The sequence below is a fragment of the Lissotriton vulgaris genome, chromosome 4_1, assembly GCF_964263255.1.
Source record: "Lissotriton vulgaris chromosome 4_1, aLisVul1.2, whole genome shotgun sequence".
In the NCBI taxonomy this organism is placed as follows: Eukaryota; Metazoa; Chordata; class Amphibia; order Caudata; family Salamandridae; genus Lissotriton; species Lissotriton vulgaris.
Window position 1 is genome coordinate 1,109,195,333 of NC_141691.1, and position 23,482 is coordinate 1,109,218,814.

At 45.9% G+C, this 23,482-nt stretch overlaps 1 protein-coding gene across 2 annotated transcripts in view; it reads right to left on the minus strand.

The window, feature by feature from the left end:
* Nucleotides 1-23,482, minus strand: part of LOC147722941 (uncharacterized) — a 796,795-nt gene that overhangs the window by 378,044 nt on the left and 395,269 nt on the right. For both annotated transcript variants that reach the window (XM_086965340.1, XM_086965341.1), the window contains exon 9: nt 16,544-16,598. In XM_086965340.1, the coding sequence (XP_086821466.1) occupies nt 16,544-16,598 (55 nt within the window). The remainder of the gene's footprint in view (nt 1-16,543; nt 16,599-23,482) is intronic.

Genomic DNA, 23,482 nt, shown 5'->3' on the forward strand with positions numbered 1-23,482 from the left:
TTATGTCATAGAAAGAGGGACCAGGCACACTAAGGGTTTACACATGTATATTTATATTATTTACACAGTGTATATCAACATTATTATACAAAAGAAAAACATTTGTGAAAAGGTGTCCCAAGAGTAGCATGAACCTAACAGTTGAGTGACACAATGCGACAATATGTACAAGGTTTCACGTATTTTTTCACTGAAAATGACCAAAATTAATATTTCTTTAAATTATACAGCCACTTTACACAAGTGCTGTGATAGTGGTTCGTGTTCATTTTTTGAAACACTTGGGACACCTTACCACAAATGCTTTTCTTTTGTATAATAATGTTGATATACATTGTGTAAATAATATAAATGTACATGTGTAAACCCTTAGTGTGTCTGGTCCCTCTTTCTATGACATCATTACAATCTTTTTATCGCGATTGTGCATAAGTATTATCACACATAGTTGTATATTTTCCACAAGAACCCGTTTCCTTGTTATAACTAACTACCCTAGTTCCGCTGTGAGTAGGGTTCCCTTGTTCTCCGCTTTCAGTGTTTAAAAGTGGAACATGTACTTTTACATGTTCCAGGAGTAAACCCCTAAAGTGTTGTTTTTCCTTTGGAAAGGCTAGTTGCCCCATTGGCAAGAAAAGAGTTACAGGCTGTCACCCCTGCCCTGCTACTTTTTGAATGGGATTACTATAGTTGGTACTTTTTAATATCAAAAGAATCAGTGCATTTAATCCGATTTAATTGTTACATCAAATTTACTGTCACCGATGAGCAAAATGCATCTTTAGAAGATGCCTCTTTATTTGCCAGTATATTCCAGTGTCTGTTTACTGTTTTACACCTGGCTTGTCATGCAAACAACTTTCTGCCCTCCTGGAGGGATGTGCAAACATCTTGCGGAAAGGACAAACAAGGGGCCTGCATGGGAGAGAGGTGTTACCTCCCTCCTGCAGGAGATCACACAGGTGTTAGTTCAAAAGGCAAGCTTCAAGGGGGAAAGGAAAATGGGTATCACTTGGCAGAGGGGCTGCTCTATTGTTTAGGCAGAATGGCTGACACTGGGATGGGAGAGGAGAAGCCAGTTGTAAAAACGTTTTTTACAGGAGAATGTAGTTGGGATCCACACCTTTGGGGTGGGCTAGGGAGGTCAGAGTAATGAGAGGGGTTTCGCCATCTTGGGAGTGGGCAGAATGGTGCATCCTGGGATCGCCTGATGCCACACTTCCCAGGAAGTGGTCATCAAGAGAGAGGGAACCTGCTAGCCCGTTTGTCTACCAGCTGCATCCTACCCTGAGGGCATTTCCTGATGATAAATAGGACACTCCTGGCACCCAGAACTCGGATCTTAACCGACTTGGTAGGGCAGAAGAAGGACTGCCTTGCTGCACCGAAGGACAAGCAAAGAGAGGCTGTATCGACGACGGCTGCACCTGGTGACTAGCAATGAGAGGGGCTTTGCCTGCTGTGTCCTGCTTAGGAAGAAGCAAAATGCAGAGCCCGGTCAAGCCTAGAGAACTCCAAGGGCTAGCTGACTGGCTTCCAGTTGGCAGCACAGGGACACAACAGTTGAAGAAGCCTGCTGAGGCCAATTGCTAGCCAAAAGTCTTCAAGTTGCTACCACTGCTGCTGTGCATCACCGAGCACTGAGATCTGACACAGAGTTGCACCAGAATTTGCTGAACCCGTGAGTGATGTTGGTGAGTTTCTGGGACCCTCAGAAAGCAAGTTATTGAATCATGAAGGATTGGCCTGTGACTTTGACAATGGGCAACTGGTAATCCAGTGGCGACTGGACTTTAACCAAACAGGGGAGGACTTTGGGGGATGTCGACCCTGCAACCAGGATCCTCTCACAGTCTTCGTGGACTGAGGACTCCATGACGGACGACCCCCATCAACCATGTTGCATCCACAGCATCCCTAGAGCATCTTCAGCATCCTTCATTTATTGCATCAGGAACAATCCATAGGAATCCATTGCAACACAGATAAAGTGCCTGAACTGTTGAAGGACTGCTCCTGCTGTAGAGTTAACTGTTCTTGAGGACCGTGCTTGTCCCTCTGACTAGCTTCCTGGCAGAGTTGGTAGCCCCAAGTACTTCTAACCGACTGCATTGACACTTACCTAAGTTTTCTTAGAAAAAATGTCTGTCCAATTAGTTGACCATGACAAGGCTTGTTTGAGGTTCAGTAAATTTGCACTGATTTCATATTTCTTGTAAACTCTATCTCTGGAACCCTCTGGTAGATGTTTATGGGTCTAGTGTCTAAATTCTTATAAAAATACAACATATTTTTATAAATTGGTGTCAGATTTCTCGAGTGTCGAGTCGGTTTCTTCTTCAATTGTTTTGGTGCTGCTTTACATCTGAGCATCATGTAAGCCTTGTTACTCAGAGCCACAGCTACTCAGGGTTGAGCTGAAGGTTTGACATACAAAACCCATGGGTACTAAAGGGGTTAGTAAGTGAATTTCATGGTGAGGCGGCAAAACCACACCATATAATGCACACCCCATTTCCTCATTTTTTTTTTTTTTTTAATATGTTTTATTGAAACACTCGACATACAGTTACTTTTCTTTGTAAGCATAATCTGTAATGGAAACAGTGAATTAAGCAGCTCGAACAATATCTGTGCGAATGTTGATGACAGCTTAAAAAACAATAAATGCAATCATTAGCGAATATTGCAACCAGCTGCGATGGGGACAGTCTCAACGTTCACAATAAATGACACTCTGTCCTTGCACTACAACATATTTTGCAGTGTACATCCCACCAGAGTATCTGACCCATCCCTTCGAGGCATGCGTGCCTCTGGTCGGCTGTCCTCCTGTTGCTCACAACCCTCCGGTCAGCAATGCAATTTGTTGTTTCTCAATGGTGAGCGCTACCGACCAGGTCCGACTCTGGGCGGCGTATGTGAGTGCCGTGGGTGGCTAGTACACTCAGAGTGTTGTCGTGGTGTGGTAGAGGGTCGCGGCGGGGGTCGTCATGTAGGTTACAACCTTGTGCTTGCTTGTCAGGTGCAGAAAAAGTAAAGTAAAAGTTGTTAGAAAGGCAGAAGCAGCGAAGTCAACTGGGGGGCGACAGTCTGCTGAAACTACCCCTGATCCAATGGGGGAAACAGGAAAGAAATTGGGGGTGTAAGGAACCTTAACTCGAGGGGGGGAAGGAGGTGCTGCAGTGTGGGTCCTGTCGTGCAAGGTCCAGGTAGTGTGGCAGTGCAGGGTGGAGGCGTCAGGTATTTGTGGGGCAACGGTCCCGGTGGTGTGTGTAGACTACAAAGCCTGGGGTGGGGTTGCTCCGTTGGGGTCTGTCGCGTATGTGGCCCCTGGTTTCTTCCCGCGAGCCAGGCCACCACCCACTGGAGTTGCGCTGCAAGGTAGTAAAGTTCTTAGTTAGGGACCGCAAGTCCCCCTGAGGACGTCGGGGCATACAGCTTCTTTAGGGCCACCCTGGGTCTTCCTGTATTCCATATGAGTGTTCGCACAAGGGTCTCCAGGTCTTTAAAGATCCGGGCAGGGACATACACCGGTATGTTCGAGTAATAATAAAGGAGTCTAGGTAAGACTATCATTTTCGTCAGGGTGATTCTGGCCGGGACATTCAGCGGGAGCGTGTTCCAGAAATGTATCTGGGCTCGCAGGGAGGATATGGTCCTGTTCAGGTTGCCTTCCAGTATATCCATCGGAGACCTGTATACGTGGATGCCTAGGTACTTAAATGTGCCTGCATACCAGGCCAGCGTCGTGTCCCCTAGTTGCACTGCGCTCTCCTGCATATCAGGGTGGAAGGGGTAAACCCCAGATTTCCCCCAGTTGACTCTCAGTCCCGAATGGGTTGTAAATTCGCGAAGGGCATCGGTGAGCCTTGACGGTATCTGCGTGAGGTCCCTGACGTGGAGGAGCAGGTCATCAGCATACCGTGTGTGTGCCGTCCGTCAACTAAATGCCCCAATCGGCACCCTGCGCCCTCAGCAACTCCGCCAGCGGCTCCATTGCCAACGAGAAGAGCAGAGGCGACAACGGGCAGCCCTGACGTGTGCCCCGCCTTACCTGTACGGTGTCCGATAGGAGACTCCCCGTCCGGACACGGACGCTAGGTGTTTGGTATAGGAGGCCCACCATTTCCAAATAGGCGTCCCCCAGATAAAATTTCTGCATAACTGCTCTGAGATATGGCCACTCTACTGAGTCGAATGCTTTTTCCAGATCTAATACTATGCAACCCGACTGTGGCCAAGGTTCCCTCGCGTATTCCTGCACCCTAAACAACCTACGGATATTGAGTGAAGTGCTGAGTGTGGGCACGAAGCCGTTCTGGTCGGGGTGGACCAGTGTGGGTGTGTATTGGGCCAGCCTCCGCGCTAGTGTGGATGCCAATATTTTATAGTCGGTGTTCAGGAGGGCGAGCGGTCTGTACGAGCCCAGTTGCTACCCGTCCTTTCCCGGTTTTAAGAGGGAGACCAGGGTGGCTTCACTCAGGGAAGGAGGCAGGGAGGAGTCGTCAAATGCCGTCTCATACAGTTTAACGAGTTCAGGGATCAGGAGGTCCGGGTACGCTTTATAGAACTCCGCTGGGAGTCCGTCGGGGCCAGGGGACGTTCCGTTGGAAAGCACTGCTATTACCTCCTGGAGTTCCTCAGAGGCAATGGGCGCCGCTAGGGCAGTGCGTTGGGCATCGCTGAGCGACGATAGCGGTATCTGGCTAAGATAGCCCTCCGTGTCCGGTGCGGGGGTGGGTAGGTAAGAGCGATACAGTGTTCTATAGTGTGCAGTAAATGCTCCATGGATCTCCGATTGAGTGTGTAAGGGCGTCCCATCCGTGCCCAGTACTTTCGTGACTGGTTTCGTCTTGTCCTCTCTGGCGATGAGCCACAATAACAATTTTCCTGGTTTGTCCCCCTTGTCGTGGGTGCGTGCCGCATGTGCCGCATAATTCAAACATCGGAGCCTCTCTAGTAATCTTTCATGGCTCCCCTGCGCGGCTTGATGCCCAGTGACATCCCCCCTAACCGAATCCCGCTCATGTCGGCTCAATTCTTCCTCTACCTTCTGTAGGTCTCTCTCAACCTGCCGTTTGAGATTTCCCTGCGTGCTTAGGAATTGTCCCCTTATGACCACCTTGAACGCATCCCATTCTACTTGTGGGGAGGTGGCGGAGCCCGCATTCTCCTCGAAGTAATGCACTATATGTGTGAATAGTGAATCTCGAAAGGGTGCGTCCAGTAGGAGGTCTGGTTGCAGTCTCCAGTTGGGGATAGGGGGACGAGCATTCGCCCATGAGACTGTCAGCATGTGAGGATTGTGGTCGGAGTGTGTCCTACCCATGTAGTGTGCTTCTTTTACCAATGGAAGTAAGTCGTCGGTGAGCATGTATCGGTCTAATCGGGTGTGTAGGGTGTGGGCTCCTGAATAGTACGAGTACATCCTGGTGGTTGGATTCCGGTGGCGCCACGCGTCATGTAAGCTCCAGTGGGAGGCCCAGGCTACAAGGGCTTTCATGGCGCCCACAACCGGCGCATTGGGTAGCGGCGGGAAGGAGCGGTCCAGTGTGGTGTCCAACACGCAGTTGTAATCCCCTCCCAATATCCAGGGAATCCCATGCCAGTTTGATAGGGCTGTGGTCACCGACGCGAGAAAGCCCTGCTGATCCGTGTTGGGGGCGTAAAGCGACGCCAGTACCAGCGGTCGCCCATCTAGGCGTCCCTTCACTGCCACCAATCTCCCCTCCCTGTCTATGTGTGAGTCTTCAACATCAAATGGGATCCCCGGCCTCACCCATATCAACACCCCCCTGGCGTAAGAGGAAAACCCCGTCGCGTAGATCTGGCCACGCCATCGCCTGCGTAGGGTGTGTACTTCAGGGGCTGTTAGGTGTGTCTCCTGCAGGAATGCTATTTGCACTTTGTGCCTCTTCAAATATGAGTATATCATGTACCTGCGCGAAGGTGTGTGTATTCCGCGTACATTCCAAGTACATATTTTAACCTCAGCCATCAATATTCAGCATGTTAGTTCCGCCCGTTCTCCCCCTCATTTCACACACCCCCCCAGGGAGCCCTCCACCACCCGACCCCAAAACACCTCCACACCTGTCCGTAGAACACTGAAGTGAGTCAAGTGAGTACATTACCAGTCCGTGTATGCAGCACATCACAAAAGGGAGGGGGAGGGTGAACGTGAACTGGGGAAAATACCATAAGGTCGGTTGCCAAACGTGCAGCCGTCCAAACATTCTACTGAAAGTACTAACAATCCATTCTGGGGGGTTGCTGCCCATCACGCAGGCGAGGTGGATAATGAGTACCAGCAGAGCGTGAATGCGTGAGTATCCTCTCATGGGGGGAAGATGTATGAGTCCGGGCGGCCATCAGACGGGCCCACCGCCAGCTATGTTGTGCGATCATAATGTCATGAGGTCACATCGCTGTCAGGGCCCGGCAGGAGCCGGAGACCTCCTCCCACTCAGAGGGACCCCCGCCGTAGTGTGTCTCGTGAGGTGAGAGTGTCTCAGGCCATCTGTTCAGCGGCTGGCAACATTAAGTGAGGCTCAGTATCAACTTACTGCGTATTCAATGTTCGCCGACACAGGGAGGAGCTGGCTCTGTGCTTCCGCCTCGCTTGATCGATCGATACCTCCCGGTCATCACCCTCCGGCGCTTCATGCCTGTCGGTTTGCAGGTGCACGGGTAGAGAACGGGAGGGAGAGTGGAGCAGGATATTGAGAGTGCCGGGGTGCGGCACTCCATCAGCCATACAGATCCGATGTTTGTGGGGTGATGTCTGGGAGACCACTTGAGATTTGTGAGTCCGGTAGATCATAGATCGCCTCGTCGTCGCTCGGTGACATCCTGGGGCTAGTGGCAGGCGGGGAGCGTTGGGAGGGTGAGCCGCTGAGCTCCGAGACCATCCGCAGGGCCTCCTGTTGTTCCCGGCGCATTTCTTCCTCCGGCGGACTCGCGCTGTGTTGATTGCTACATGCCGTAGGGGAGGGCGATCTGGCACTGCGTCTCCTTTTGGATCTCCTGCGCCTCCTTGACCTGTTCGGGTCTCCTGCTTTTCTCGCGTTTTTGTCCGTCCCATTGTCCAGCCAGGCTTCCACGTCTTCCGAGGAGTCGAAGAAGTGTGTCTTTTCATTTGCTATCACTCTCAGCCTTGCAGGGAAGAGGAGGGAATACGTTAGTCCTAGCTGGCGCAGTCTCCGTTTCACTATCAGGAAGGAGTGTCTCTGGCGCTGCACCTGGATCGTGTAGTCCGGGAAAAACATTATATTTGCATTTTCAACCTGTATGGTGCCGAGTTTGCGGGTTTCTCTATAGTTCAGGATGCGAATGAGAAAAGGGCGCGGGTTAGAGCCGGTTTGGAGTGGTCTGGTCGGGACTCTGTGCGCCCGTTCCACCACAAAGTGAGGCGAGAGGGCGCCTTCCGGTAACAGGGTGCGCAGCCAGTCTTCCACGTGTGTGGTCGGATCTCTTCCTTCCCATTTTTCGGGTAAACCCACTATGCGGACGTTGTTGCGTCTCGCCCGTCCTTCCGCATCCTCCGCCCTGTCTTCCAAGAATTCCACCCTGTTAAGGAGGTCTTTTATCTGTTTGTCTGACTGGGCAACTCGTGGTTCCAGGTCGGACATGGAGGCTTCCAGGGTTGTGGCGCGCTCGGCTAGCTTTTTGTGGTCCGCCTTCAGGTGCGTTAGGTCTATGGCGACTCCGTCTATTTTCGCCTTCAAGGACGTCCGAGTGGACTGGATAGAGTTCTCCAGGCGTTCCATGGCCGCCAGTACCGAGTCCAGTCTAGTCGCCACCGGGTCCGCGTCCGCCTGTTTCTGTTTCTTGTCCATTTTGCCCTTCTGGGATGTGCTCCCTACTCCTGTGCGTTTCCCCGCGCCCCCAGACATGGGCAGGATCTGGCGCGTGGAAGACTTGGTCGGTGGGACAGTCAGTGGTGGTGCGGGCTGTCAGTGCCACAAGCGGGGATGGCGTCCGTACACCCGTTATGAGAGGTGTTGGGAGTGTCCTCCGTGGGTCGTCGCGTGGGGCCCACCAGCGTGCGGTCCAGGGTGGCCCGATGGGAGCTGCGTCACTGCCCGGTGTTCGTCTAGGGGTAATGCGCTATTTTGCTCGGCCTCTGTGGACGTATAGTGCGGGATTCGCGTCGTCTTCTCGCTGTGCCGTTCACTTAGTGATGCTGTGACCCTGAGGGCATCGGCTACTGCAAGTGTCCAGCCGCACTGTTCGGAAATCCCATCGGTGTGGAGGCGCGTGTGAAATGCAGATGATAGAGTCCCCCGTAGGCACCCTCCTCAGTGGGCAGTCCGTATGGCTCGGGGGGCGCAGTGTGCAGTGGAAACCCCCCTGGCGAGCCGCAGCCGTGGTGGTTGGTGTGGCCAGTCAGATCCCCGTCCGGCCAACCGGTTGATGGTGTCCCCTGGTGTCTACCTCTGCTGTCCGGTGGCGTGTGCTATGGTCGCGGCCCCCGGGGCACCCGGGACAATGGCTGCTTGGCTGCCCAGCAGTTGGGTCGGGCGTCGGGGTCCGCGACTGCCGGGGCTCGCCTGTGCCTCTGTGCCAGGAGGGGGGCTCCTCGCCCAGTGCTGACGGGGCGGAAGATCTTTTTGGTGGTGCCCCACGCCGCTTCACTCACCGCTCAGGTCCGCTACAGGTGGTGCCGGGGGCCCGATCCTCAACCTGTGCACGAGTCTTCTGGGTGCCCCTCTAAGGTCGGTTCTGTGGGCTCCGGGCGGGTGCTCAGTTCAGCAGGTGGCCAGTCATCCCCAGTCGACCCCGGGGCCCACTCTCCCCTATTCCGATCGGCTCCGCTCACACAGGCCGAGGGGGGAGGGGCTCCTCCTCGCATCCGATTCTTCCGTGGCAGCACGGACGCCGGCCTCAGTCCGCTGCCGGTGCACTGCGCTCTCGTCGTCGGGGTGGTCTTGGATGGGTCACCGCTACCTCTCAGCATTCGCGGAGGATCGGTCACTGCCAGTGTGCCCCAGTGTCGCCGCCTCAGTTCAGCCGCTCAGGGTGTCTCGTCAGTGCGGCCCGCACTTCCGGCCTCGACCCCGGACTTGCCTGGCGGGCCCCGCCGACTCTGTGGTCTCCTCCTCGGCTTCTGTGGACTCTCAGGTGCCGGTGCGGTTCCAGGGCCAGTTGGAACTCGGGACTCGGTCCGATGCTGGGTCGCCGCCTTATGGTCACCTGCTACAATTTTTGGCCGGCCAGGCTGAGATTTTGTCGGATAATTTGTCCCCAGAGTGCAGGATCTCGCCGGAGCTCCGCTAAAACGCAGCCAGTCTCGCTGCGCGCGTAGCCACGCCCCCACACCCCATTTCCTCACAGCGTGAAATTATCTATCATGATGCTTAAAATAATGCTTTAAGATATTTAGGTAGAATACCTTAGCTGAAATAACTTGAATTGCATAATGAAAATGCTTGCACTATGCTATCCCATTAATTTAATCTACATGCCCTAAGACACATTCCTTCATGAAAGTCACAGACAGACCGTGCTGGCCAGAAGATTTGTTGATGTGATACAATTACATTTTGTTTGCAAGGTGAAGACATAATAAAATAAAGACTGACCGTGGGGGCGTGGCTTGCGCGCCGTACGAGATGGCGGCGTAGCTGCAGAGCTCCGTCGGCAACCTCCGTTCCCAAACTCTATTTGGAGGCAATTTCGGGAGGTTCGTGCAACAAGAACTGGTTTTGGGTATCTAAGCATGAGGTGAGCCTAGCGCTTTGCCTTTGGTGCCATTTCCGACCTTTCTGCACTATTTTTTCGACGAAAATCAGAACTCCCGGTTTTGGCAGCCATTTTGTTTCTCTCATTCGCGCCATTTCACCTTGAAGCGTGAAGCTATGGGAAACAATTTCTTTATCCTCATGAATGGTTTCAATTCTCTACTTGATGCAGCGACACCCAAGCACCTTGTCTTTCCGCTTCTTTCAAATGCCATTCAGCGACCTTTCTGGGCATTCTTCTCCTCATAAACGCCTGTCTGATGCAGCGTCATACCAGTGTTTCAGTTCTTCATCTTCTGCGAATGCCTTTCAGTGACTTTTATGTACTTAGCTCTCGTCACAAATGCCTGTTTGCTTCAGCGACGCTCCAATATTTCAGCTTTTCACCTCCTTCATATGCTACTCAGTGAACTTTATGTGTTTTGCTCTCCTCATAATGCTCTCTTGTATTCGGACCCTATAACTGCGACAAACCCGCGCACTTTCTCAACGTGCTTCCTCCTCACGAACTGTGACTAATCTCTGGCGCTGGTTTGCAGTTTATACTTAGTTATTGAGAGCCTCTTTCATATTATTTTGCTGTTTATTTATGGGGAAATTAAGGAACCTCAAACTTTCTACTCCTGTCAAGCCTACTATTGGTTCTGATTCTGACCCCAATTCTCAAGACATGGAGGACACTCCTCCAAAGAAGTTGGATTCCTCTTCAGGAACAACTAAGTTGCAGCCTTCAAGTAAACTTCCTACAACAACAGCGTCCACCAAGCACATGAAGAAAGACCCTCCCTCTCCAGGTTCTTCTTCAGCCTAATCATCTACGGATCTAATTCTAGAAGAAATACGTGCCCTTAAACCGTTCATGGAGGAGACGACTAAGACCTTACAATTTCTACATGACAAATGGTCTTCACTGGAATCTCGTATTCTTATTGTGGAACAATCACCTTATTCTCTTCAGTCCTCATGTTCTCGTATACCTTCTATAGAAGCAGATATACTACAGCGCAAGAGGCAAGCAGAGTATTTGGAAAATCGCAATCGCAGGAACAATCTCTGACTTTATGGGCTTCCGGAACTTTCAGAGGGATCAAACCCGACTGCCTTTTTTCAATCTTTTCTTCCAAAAATTCTGGACTTGCCTGCCTCCTCCTCCTTTAACATTTAAAGAGCTCATGGACTTGGTCCAAACACTTCTAACAAACCTCGAGGTGTTATTATGCTGTTTCTACAATACATTGACCTTTTACAAGTTCTATCAGCTGCCAAATCTAAGAAGCAGATTATTTGAGAAGGTCATCATTTGTTTGTCTCACAAGATGTAGCTAAAGCAACAGGAGACCGTCGAAAAAAGTTTTTCGATATGCGCCCACAGGTACGTGCTCTTAATGCGAGATATGGTTTGCTGCACCCGTCTCTTCAAGGTTACTTATAAGGACAAAACTACCCCTTTTGAAGATCCAGTGGCCTTACAAGAGTTCCTGCGTCATCATGGAGTGGATGCTATGGAAACCTCAAGAGTTGCTTAATCTATATTGCATGTCTGCTTTTATCAATTGTTGATATGTTTTTCCCTTGGTTAAGTTGTGTATTATATTTTCTGCTTCATTTTCCTTCCCCATGTTTTCTTCCCCACACTTATTGCTTGTTTTCTCTTCTTCTACAGGTGTTGTGTTCCTTCTACTCCTCCCGATGTGCCCCATTTGCTATGTGATGTTCTAGCGATCGTGCAGCGGTTGTTCAGTGATGTCTGCTCTTGCTGTTGTCGTCTTCTGACGCCGTCACCCTCGCTTTTGTTTTGTTTTGTATTATAGGTATGTTTCTCAGTCGTTTGTATATTTTTCTCTCTTCACATGTTTACTCTCCAACTTTTACTGTTCGCTCTAGTCAACGTAACTCTCTGTTCATATTTTTTATTTTACTTCCATATTTCCATGTCTTACTTTTTCTCATCAATCTCTATTTTTTTAACCTTGTAAGCGTAGTGTTTACTCAGATTTCCATTCTGTTTCACTTTCCGGGTTGTTACTTGGAATATTAAGGGTTAAATTAACCCAATTAAAAGGCAACGGGTATTATCTCATTTAGCCAGGTTAAAAGGTGATGTGACCCTTCTCCAGGAATCCCATCTTTCAGATGCAATGTTTCTATTATTGTTTCTCAAGAACATGATGTTGATGGACGCTGGTTACTTGTTAAGCTAATTATAGACAACATTCCTATCGTTATTTTTAATGTTTATGCTCCTACTGGTGTTGATAAATCTTTTTGGCCTACTATTTCAGAGAAATTGGTTACACTTACTGATGATTATATTATTTTTGGTGGTGACTGTAATCAAGTCCTTGATCCTATCCTAGACAGGAATTCCAAAGTTAAATTTTACACCTCTAAAATGCACTCTCAATTTACTACCACTATTCATCATAATGCTCTAGTAGATATTTGGAGACCTTCGAGAATATAGTTTTTACTCTCCTTCCCATCACTCACAATCCCGTATCGATTATCTTTTTCAAAGAAAATCCTTGGCTCAACATGCCATTCATTGTAAATGTGGCGTAAATGTGGCGTATTTGTATAGCACGAACAGTGACCCGGAGGCATCCAGGCACTTGTACTCCTACCACAAGGGAACCCATCCTGGCTTTTCCTTGTGGGGTGTCCACTCCTGGGCATCCCATGGTGAAACCAGGCATCCCTTGTGTATCAGGGGGCCTTTGTGGAGACTAAGCAAGCTATTGCCCAGAGTTGCAGCGTGGGACCCATGCTTAGAATCGGCACTGAGGCGAGAATATCTGGTCAGAGGAATTTAAGCCAGAAACCCGCCGAGGCAGGAATCGAACCCTGGTCCCTGGCCAGCTTTCTGCATCAAGGTCTGCCGCTCTAAGCATTGAGCCACACTTCTCCACCTGACATTGGTTCTATTCTAATTTTAGATCATGCACCTGTTTTTGTTGATATTGATCTTATTACCTTTTCCCCTCACCCAGGACGCCTTGATCCCTCTTTCTGTACTAAATTCACCACTTTTGCCACTGAGTTTTTCAAGATTGATCAAACCCCCGATTCCCCCTTTGTTATGGTGTGGGATTCTTTTAAGGCAGCTTCTAGAGGTTTTATTATTAATTTTGTCTCACAGAGGAAGAAACTTTTGGAAGCTCAATCTGCTCAACTTTTGAAGAAAATCAAACAACTCGAATATATTTATTACCACTCCAAAACTGATTCCTATCTTAGAGACCTTATCGATGCCAAGTTTACTTTCAATAAAATTACCACAAATGCTGCCTCCAACATTTTATTAAAGCGTAATTCCCGGTATTATGAGGGTCAGAATAGAATGGGGAAATTATTGGCCAATTATCTTAAAATACGGAAAGAGAGAACGAAAATTGAATCTATTCAAGGGTCTTTTAGTGTCTCCCTTTTCAAAGACAAAGATATTCCAAACGAATTTGTCACTTTCTATAAAAATCTCTCCAGAATTTTGTCCCGATTCAACCGATCTTCTCTCCTATTTTAAATCTATTCCTTCCCCTCCCTCTGATCATGTGGATTTTGGGTCATTAGAATCTGACATCTCCCTTGCAGAAGTCTCTCATGCTGTCTCGGTGATACGACGTGGAAAAGCTCCTGGTCCTGACGGTTTTACCATTGAATTTTACAGTCATTTTGCTTCCCTTCTCTTGCCTAAATTATTGCCTTTATTTCAATCCTTTTTTGACTCAGGCTCTTCCCGGGGTTCATTTCAAGAAGCTTTAATTTGTCTAATCCCCAAAGATGATAAAGATCATTCTTTATGTAAGATCTATCACCCTATTTCTTAGGTAAATACGGTTTATAAAATGTTCTCCAAAATTCTAGCTCTCAGGATGGATCCACTTTTGCCTGATCTAATTGGCCCTGAACAATCAGGTTTTGTTAAAGGACGTCTCTCTTCTGACAACTCGCGCGTCTTTTTCAACATTTTAAGCAAGGCTCCCTCACTTGATCATCCTTTGGCCGCTATATCCCTAGATGCTGAGAAAGCTTTTAATAGGATAAGTTGGGACTTTATGTTCCAAGCTCTCAAGTGGGCAGGCTTTCCACCTAAATTTATTTCTCTTATATCTCTACTCTATTCTGAACCGCGGGCGTCAATTTTTGCAAATGGCATGGTCTCTGATTATTTTTCATTACGAAGAGGTGTTCGACAAGGCTGTCCTTTGTCTCCTCTTTTATTTGTCTTATCTTTAGAGCCATTTCTTACTAAAATCCGGCAAGATGATATCTCTGGTTTTCACTTTGGCCCCCAACAAGTTAAACTTTCGGTTTACGCGGATGACATTCTTTTATACTGTTCTGACCCACAATCTTCTCTTCCTTTTTTCATGCAAAAGGTATCTTCCTTTTCCAAAGGTTCTGGATATCGTCTTAACGTTGATAAATGTGAAATTTTACCTTTAAACCCTCTTTGTCAAAAACAACTTTTTGAACATTCTGGATTCTCTTGGCAACCATCAAAGATCAAATATTTGGGAATTTGGTTTGCTCCTCTCTTGTCTGAAACTCTTAAAGTAAAATTTGAATATATATCCAAAAAATTGAATGCCGTCATTACTCGATGGAATCCTCTCTTTCTTTCTTGGTGGGGTTGTCTCAACTTGATTAAAATGATGTTGGCACCACTTATACTCTACACCATTTCTATGATTCCTATTCATATTCATAATCATTTTTTTTAAGAGTATTGATTCTATTCTACTTACATTTTTGTGGAAAGGTAAATGATCCCGTATAGCCCTTGCTACTTTAAAGAAGGATAAGTCATCTGGTGGGATTAGGTTCCCTGATTTTAAAACTTATCATCTGGTTTTCTCCTAAAAACAGGCTACTCATTGGCTTTCAACTGATCTTCCCTTCTACCGTCCTCTCTGGCTCACACTAGAATCTTCTTTTCTTACTCCTTTTGATTTTCGTGATATATTATCCTTTAAATCCACCATGGCTTCCCTTCGAAACCCTATTATTTCTCACTCTCGTAAACTTCTCATTCCTTTCTTATCCTCTTCTTATCCATCTCTCCACTCCACTCATCTACAACCTATTTGGCATATTGAACATCTTAAGATTCGAAATCGTTCCATATTCTGGAAAACCTGGTATTCCCATGGTCTGCGATGGGTTTCCCAACTTTCTTCTCATACTCAACCTCTTCCCTTCAATGACCTTCAATCTCAATTTTCCTTACCTTCTTCTTCTCGTCCACAGTATAATTCACTTTGTCCCATTCTGGTTCAATATCTTCAATCACTACCTACTACTAATGACATTCCTACTATATTACAACCCAATTCATCTGCTTTGGATAGTTCTCTTTCCGCTTCTTTTCTCTATAAATCTAACCAATTTTCAGCAGACAGAGCTAAATCTAAAATTGAGCTAGCCTGGGAAAAAGATTTTTCACAGGTTTGGCCAATTCCCCTCTGGGATAAGATATGGCTGAAACTTCATAAAACCTCTAGGGCTGCCAACACTACACAGACCCTTTTTTTCATTTATTGCCGGATCTTATTTACTCGATTGATTTTGTTGACTTTCTCCTCAGACACTCCCTCTAGTTGTTGGTCTTGCTCATGTCCCTCTGCAGATTTGAAACACATGCTTTTTGATTGCCCCCCTATACTCCAGTTTTGTAAACATGTTTGGTCCCAAATCCAACAAATTTTTCAGTTTCGTTCTCCCTTTTCCACTACTAACCTACTTCTAAGGCTCTCTCTCCCGTATCTACCCTCAATCCTCACAGCATTACACACTTATAGACCTCTTAATAGCTATCGCATTTCATCTCATAACTTCCAATTGGAAACAGGCTAATAATGTCACCTTTCGCTCTTGGTGGAATGCAGTTTGTTTTCATCACCGCCTTGACACTAACTATGTCTCTCCCATTTCCCTGGTAATCAAACGTGACCTCCTTTGGCTCCCTTTGACCAATTATATATCATCACTTGCTCCCTCAACAAATACTCTCTACACACAATCAGATGAGGATCAAAAGCCACCATAATTCTCCCAGTGCCTTTTATCATTTTTTGTTATCTAAGTACAAGTTATTTGTTTGGTATCATCATGCTTACGCTGTTATTTCTTCAATGCATGATTCAATCACAATTTTGTTATATTTTACTTGATACTTTGTAATATTTTTCCTATTGTTTAAACATGTTTTATTGTATTATTTATATGGATGTATTATTTTGACTGTTTCTTCTTTTGCTGTTTCTTCTCATTTCAATAAACGCAAGCTTTTTGCATAGGAAGGCCTACGTCGAAGACAGTGGTACTCCAAGTGTTTACCATGTACTCGTAGTATCATATGCCAATTGATGTATCAAATTCAACTAGAGCTGTGATTTAAAGTCGTTTGAAGACCAAAGTGGGAACAAGGAATTCAGTTCGGGAATTTTCAGTACATTTTCAAGACAATACCAAATATCTGTACATACTGATTTACTTCAGGCTGGCCTTATTGAACTAAGGATGTCCAAGCCTAAAAAAGTATCCTGGTACAACCATATTATAGATTACCGCCATGAAAGAAGATCGATAACAATTACTCACCTAATCATAATAGCCTTCCACCTACAGCTGCCACAAAGGACAATTTAAAATAGAGCTGCTTAGTATTGTAGGTGTAAAGAGCTGTATTCTTGCATCACTTTATAAGCAGACTATATTCTAAGCAATTTTGGTATAAAAAATAATAAATGTTAAAAAAAGGGTTTCAGAAATAGTACCACTTGTACTGTTCTTACTTGATAAAATAAAAGTCTCATTATTTTTAGCTGAAGCAGGAAGTACAGTTGACTCCTAAAAAAATAAAAAAATCGAAATTAACAATAACATCAGAATACACTGTAAAGAAATTATGACATTTTTAATAAATGATGAGTCATTTGCATATTAATTTACTTATGGTTTTAACGGAAAAGCAGTTGTCAATATGTAAAATGATTAATGCAGATTACAGTTTAAATCCTTTAAAGCCACACAAGTTACGTACCTGTCACACTATTCTGCATAACAGATTCTCCTTGTTAGCAAAGATGCAACCCATAAAGGTGGTAAACAAGACTGGTGATAATCGAAATCCACTAGTGACAACAAAGCACATCAGTTTTGTTTTCCTAGTTTCAAAACAATACAAAGCTAGTAGTTGTACAACATAGGGGTCCAAGCATAAGGTAGAGACTCCTTAGGGAAGGACTCAATGTTCGATTTTGAGGAAGGTTGCGAATGCAGGAAGAGAAGGTTTGGCCCAGACTTTATAAAAGATTCAATTTCAGTGAAAGGACACTGAAAATGCCATAAAGGATTTGGCTAAATATCTACTTATTGAGAATTGTAATGCTTTTGCTGGGAAATATCAGCATATATTCTAGGTTACGAAGAGAGGGGATGTGTCTTGTACTGCCTAAAAGAAATGGGAGACAGTGTTTCAATAAATGTCTGAGGGAATGGGGGTATGAAAGAAAAGGATCAGGAGTGGCCGCATCTGGCAGCCCTCTGCTTTTTGGTTTGCTTTTGATTCGCTATATATTGTGGTTGGGTGAAGAAGGAGACGGTTCAGATACAACAAGACAGAAGAGTGAGCAGTGAATACCAGAAGGCGGCTTACAAGCCTGGCAGAGATGTATGGTTTAGGCTACACCTTCTTCCTTGACCCCAGCTTGTTTCATCATAGGTCCTTGAGTAGGACGTCAAACCCTTCTACGCAGACAGTAACTGTTTCACCCCAGTTCGACTTTAGTAGGGAGGCCTACTTAGCCATGTGGGGCTCCCCAGAGAGTCATTATTGGACTCCAGGGACTCCGATTCTAAGCACTTTTTATGATTTAAGACACAAAACAATACATAAAAATAGGGAAACAAGTATTCACCAATAAATACACACATTTTGAAATATTTTATATAAATCACAAATATTTTTTTTAAACTCAACATTTTAATGGGAAGGTTGTGGCTTTTCTTAATTCAATTGAGGTCACTCATTGTCCATACTATGTTCTGTTTGATGCACTTTCACTGTTCCCATGACTCAATCTAAGAATACCAACTTAATTTTTAGCCTCCAATTTCCTTCATATTTGCAAAACGATTTAAAGTTTTCAATGTTACTTCTTTATTCATATACACTTTATTAATCTGTTAATTTTTTAAATTTTCTAAGCAATCGCAGACCCCCTGAGTAGGCGTCACGGACCACTACGGGTCCCCGGACCTCTGGTTAAGAACCACTGCTCTAGAGAACTGTGTATCCACCAATAACTTTACTGAAAAAGCGTTTTTTAGGCAAGCACCATATTTAGCCACACACTTAAATCTGACCTGAAGTCATCCAATAAATGGAATGCTTCCCTTTAACATCCTGTTTCGTATCTCACCAGGCACAAGAACAGCATGCCATGCACTGAGAACTATAAGGACTGAACATGACTTGGGGACGCGCCTAAATTTCATGTGAAACTAGGAGAAGTGCGATTGAACAAACACAGACAGGCAGCAAAATATACTTATTTTCTAAAATTACACTTCTTAGAATATCCCATTTTGGATCAACTGTTACGCCTACCTTGCCATTACTGTGTGCCCAGGACTGTGGTGTGGGCAGGAGACTTTGTTTTTTGCTGGTGGGGAGAGAGAGGAGCGAGTGGCTAGTCGGGCTGCCGCTCGGGAGGTCCTTGCTGTCGGCGACGATTGCGCGTGGGGTTGCCTTGGGCTACGGACACTACATCTCCCAGGCACCCCCGCAACGCGCACGCCAACAACGTCACCAGGAAGCGCCCGGAGGCACTTAAAACTCCGTAGCGCCTCCCGCAGCACAGGACGCGCGCGGGTGAAGCCCGGACCAAGGGCGGGCCCGTCCGCGCCCGTCACAGGCCAGAGGAGGCTGGGCTGGGCCACTCCCCCAACGTTTAAGACACAAGAAATTTCGAACTATTAAGTAAGGTACTGTCATTCAGCCGTATCTGGGACATATTGCCGTACCTGTGGACTTTTGGTGTTCCCTTTTATATGATATAGCACTAAGCACCTAAAGTAAGCATTTTATTTGCACATAAGAAACCTTAAGGCTGCTAATCCATTTCGGAATGCGTAATTTGCACTTTGCTCTTTGCACACAAAAAGTACATTTTAGACTTTTTTGATTTCATTTTAAAACTTTTAAATCGGTAATCACAAGGGGCCCCATACTCTCGGGTTTTTAAGTCTGTGTATCTATTTATTAGTTGGAGTAATATTGTGTGTATATGTCCAAGGGCCCGACTAAGTGTTGAATTGTGCTTGTGGGATCAGTTGTGTAAAAATGGGGAATAGAAAGCAAACTGCAAGCCATACCCCGAAAGCCCCGAGCAAACACAGGAAAGTAAATATGTCTTTATTAAACTACATAACAGGAGCGGTGGGTGACATTGAGAGGCAGATTATTTCAGTAGAAGAAAAAATAACAAATGACTCTGTCATCTTCCCCCGCAACAGCAGGACACTGCTCACGGCTAATAAAGGGATGCGTGAAACCAGCCTGATAGAGAGAGAGGGGATTATGACACTGGTCACAGACAGCCATGTTAAAACGAATAATGGGTGTGTCCAGATAATTGACGATGATATCTCTGCTGATGTGGCTGAAGCAAACTTCTTAACTCTAAGGAAAACTGGCTGTAACTTGCCCAAAGGAACGGTGACAACCAATAATCCTGGAGATATAGCCCTGATACACCCAGTACCAGCTACTTCCCCATGATCTATCAAGACCCAACAAAAAAAGCTGCATGCTAAAACACAGGGGGGCAGGAACAAAACTACGAGGGATCCGGGTACCCCAAAGGGAAGAAAGACAGTAGTGATAACCCCTAGTCAGACAGGTGAAGTGCTACAAGTCATAAAAAATCTTGAAGCATCCACACAACTATCAATTAACTCATTAAGCTCAAGGCTGGATAAGATCGAAGCCAGCGTAGATAAACTCCTTGGGGACCTTCATACAAATGTAAATGTCATGGATGCACCGAACCAGATCTCTCTGGGGAATAGTGTGCAACTTGCTAGGAACAACACTTTTATGAGATCCCCGAAAATAAAGAAAAAAGTTGAAATCGGAACACAGAGGGCTAATCGTGAACAACGAGTCACCACAGACACCAGAGCCACCCTTTGGCCGAATAGTCACATACCGATAGAAGATGGACCTATTTCTAAGCCTCTAGGCGGGGAGGGTCAGAAATCAGGAGTTGAGCTAAGAGAGGGAATTAACAGCCATAGGCAGGCAAAATACGTAACAGGGGTTCCCGATAACGCCCAAATACTCAGCCTTCCTCAAGCGGCTACACCTTACACTATTATCCTAGTAAATGTTCCCAAATTATCACCCCACATCGAAGAATCCTGGCCTGCTTTGAGGAACAAAACAATAGACTGGCTGGGCAAGAGGACAGGCTTAACAAATGACCTCTTTAAAGAGTTTAAAATGGTGAGGAGGGTGGCCTGGGTGGGCAAACGTGAGAAACTCCACAAGGGAGACTGTATAGTGCTTTCCCTAGGTGCACCGACCCTAGTCAGTGAAATACTAAGTAGAATAAATAGCGCAAATTTAATGGAAACTAGCATACAAGTCCTCCCCTTGGGTTTTCTATCCACCCCAAAATACTAACATCCTGGTTAATTTCGATAGGACATGCTGGAGACAGGCAGAAATAGATCACTCAGTCCCAGTGACAAATAGATTTGGTCCCCTCAATTCGCTGGATGGGATTGATTGACATCTAACCACTGGGGAAGGTTATGAACTCGGGAATCCAGCAAAACCTGATAATGCGGGCGACAAGATTACGCCGGTAGGAAATAAAAAGGCAGCAGTTGATTACACCTCAGCTTATAGCAGCGGCCCTCAGCTTTCTAATGAGAACAGGAATAATGAGACAGAGCAACCTATAGACAATGATGCTGAACCAGAAAACGTCTTAGATACTAGTAATGGTGCTCAGCATTGTAATAATAACACGAAAGGTACACTTAGAATCCTGTTTTGGAACGTGGCGGGGTTAAAAAACAAGGCGGTGGACCAGACTTGGTTAGCTTATATTGATAAATTCAATGTTTTGTGTCTCCAAGAGACTTGGGCAATTGAAACCATCCACATAAATGGGTTTAAGACTTTCCATACACCTGCGATACAATCCCCTAGTGGCAGGCCAAAAGGTGGACTATGTATTTATATTTCTAATCGATTGACCACAAATCAGTGCGTGATGATTAACTCAGAAATATTTTACCAAACGGTAATTATCCAGTTAACTATAATGGCATGTTTCTCATAAACTTTTACAATAACATTGAAACAGCACATATAGGCTCAGTCTTGGCGAAACTATATGAAGATATGGCCAAACCCGCTCTAAAAGTTAATGTTGAAACCATACCCATTTGGGGCGGGAGATTTTAATAATAGTCTGTGTCCAATGGCATGCGGTGAAAACTGTGAGTTAACCCTAGATGATGCCGATCCTTCATTTCATTTCCAACATACCACCGAGGGCAATCAATTCAACAAGGTCTTGTTTAAACATGACCTGGGATTCTCTAACCGCATGTGCATCCCTTGTGTTGAGTTCCAAAATACATTCATTGGGAGAGGAACTCAATCACTTATAGATTTTATTATTATCCCCAATTGTCACGCGAGGTATGTGAAGGCTTTCTTTACCCACCAAATGTCATGAGTGACCACCGGGCTATTAGTGTGAATATAAACACCCCAAGTGGGGATCGCAGTAAGATCAGCAGCAAAGATAGCATAAGTACGGGATATAACGCTTGGGAAAAAAAATGGATATACTATACGCTGGGGAAGTCAGGATTCCTCCAAATTGGGCAACGAAATAATAGCTAAAGCCGCTGACCCAATTTCAAAATGCCTGAGCGATAACTCGACCCATGATGATATCTTAATAGCTTTTCAGAACATTACTGAGGTGGTAAAAACTATCCTTTTTAAAGATACCAAGCGTTCCCAAAACAGAAACATAGGGTGATTTGATAAAAATTGCTCCAAGTGTTCTAGCAGACTGAAAAAGGCACTGCACAGCGAAGTAAGAGACATGAAGGTAATTAGGGAGTGCAGGAAATCATATCAGGCAGCCCATAAAAACAGGTTAAAAGAATTAAAAAATAAAGCCTGGAATGATCTTATTGAAGCGGCAGAGTCCAAGGACAGCACGAAATTCTGAGCCACGGTAAATACACCCTTTCTTGCTAATAAAACAGACAAACCTACTATTGAGTTGGCAGTATGGCAATCAATGCAAGCAAGAGTGGCAAGGCTGCCGGTCCTGACGGGATCCCCATTGTTTTTTTTAAATCCAACCTCGAGGTATGGGGCCCGATTTTAACAAGAGTTTTCAAAGCGTGTTGCGAAAGAGGTTTTATTTCAACATAGTCAGAATCCATCATTGTACCTATTTTTAAAAAGGGCGACCGAGAGTACCCGGTCTCTTACCGCCCGATATCCTTGTTGGATTCCCTAATGAAAGTATCGGGCAGAATTGTTTTAGAAAAACTACAGGGATGGACCGAAGAAAATAATGTGCTAAGCGAAGTCCAATATGGTTTTAGAGCTGGCCTAGGCACAAATGAGCAGATTTTGAATTTAAGTATTTTAATTGATAAATATGTTAAAGCAAAGGGAGGTAACTTTTATTTGGCCTTTGTAGACCTATCAGCAGCCTTTGATTGTGTAGTCCATGAAAAACTGTGGGGGATTTTAAATGATATGAAAGTTGACCCAGTTTTAATTCAATATTTAAGACAACTGTATACAGGAGCCACAGCAAAGGTTCGCTACGGCATTAAGGGCGAGTGCACCGCCCCGTTTAAAGTCGAATGTGGTGTAAGGCAGGGTTGCGTATTGGCACCTCTCCTGTTCTCATTATATACTAATGCTCTGGAACAGGAGATTTAAAGAGTTTTAAAAGCGTGTTGCGAAAGAGGTTTTATTTCAACATGGTCGGAATCCATCATTGTACCTATTTTTAAAAAGGGCGACCGAGAGAACCCTGCCTCTTACCGCCCGATATCGTAGGTACAGGTCGCTCTGACATCCCAGACACCAGTCTCCTCTACTAGTGCTAAAGTCAAAGCCCCCAGTTCTCCCCAGTTGCACGTCATGCTCAGTTGCGCGCGCATCTAGACTAAAAGTTTCTGCTGATCCTGCAAACTTTCTCTAAGCATCCACCCACTTGTGACGTTTCTTGTGACGTTTCTCTGACATGTCAAGTGTACGCCCACGTGTACGCCTTCTTACACGCCTCCTGTTACGCACATGTGTTCTTATATCTCCCGTTCCACTTGTGACGCCTACTGTATTCATTTCAATTATACTGTTTTACTATATATAATGTGTGATGTTAATAAAATGTGGAATATCCCTTCCTGAACCTTAGTGGTGATGGAACATGATGTCCTGTTCCTCGAGGATCATAATTAAAGCCCGTATGACTCAGATACCACGGACTCTGCCTCTCATTTGATTGAGCTATCCTTATTGATATTTAATGTATGGAAAAATAGTCCGGTAATTTTATTTACCACATATTCTGGCGCCCGAATAGGGACCCCTCCCCTTCATCACGCGCCGGCGATGTACGCAGACCCCTGACCCTTCGACAGCTGCGACGGAATCCGTGCACACCTGCGGG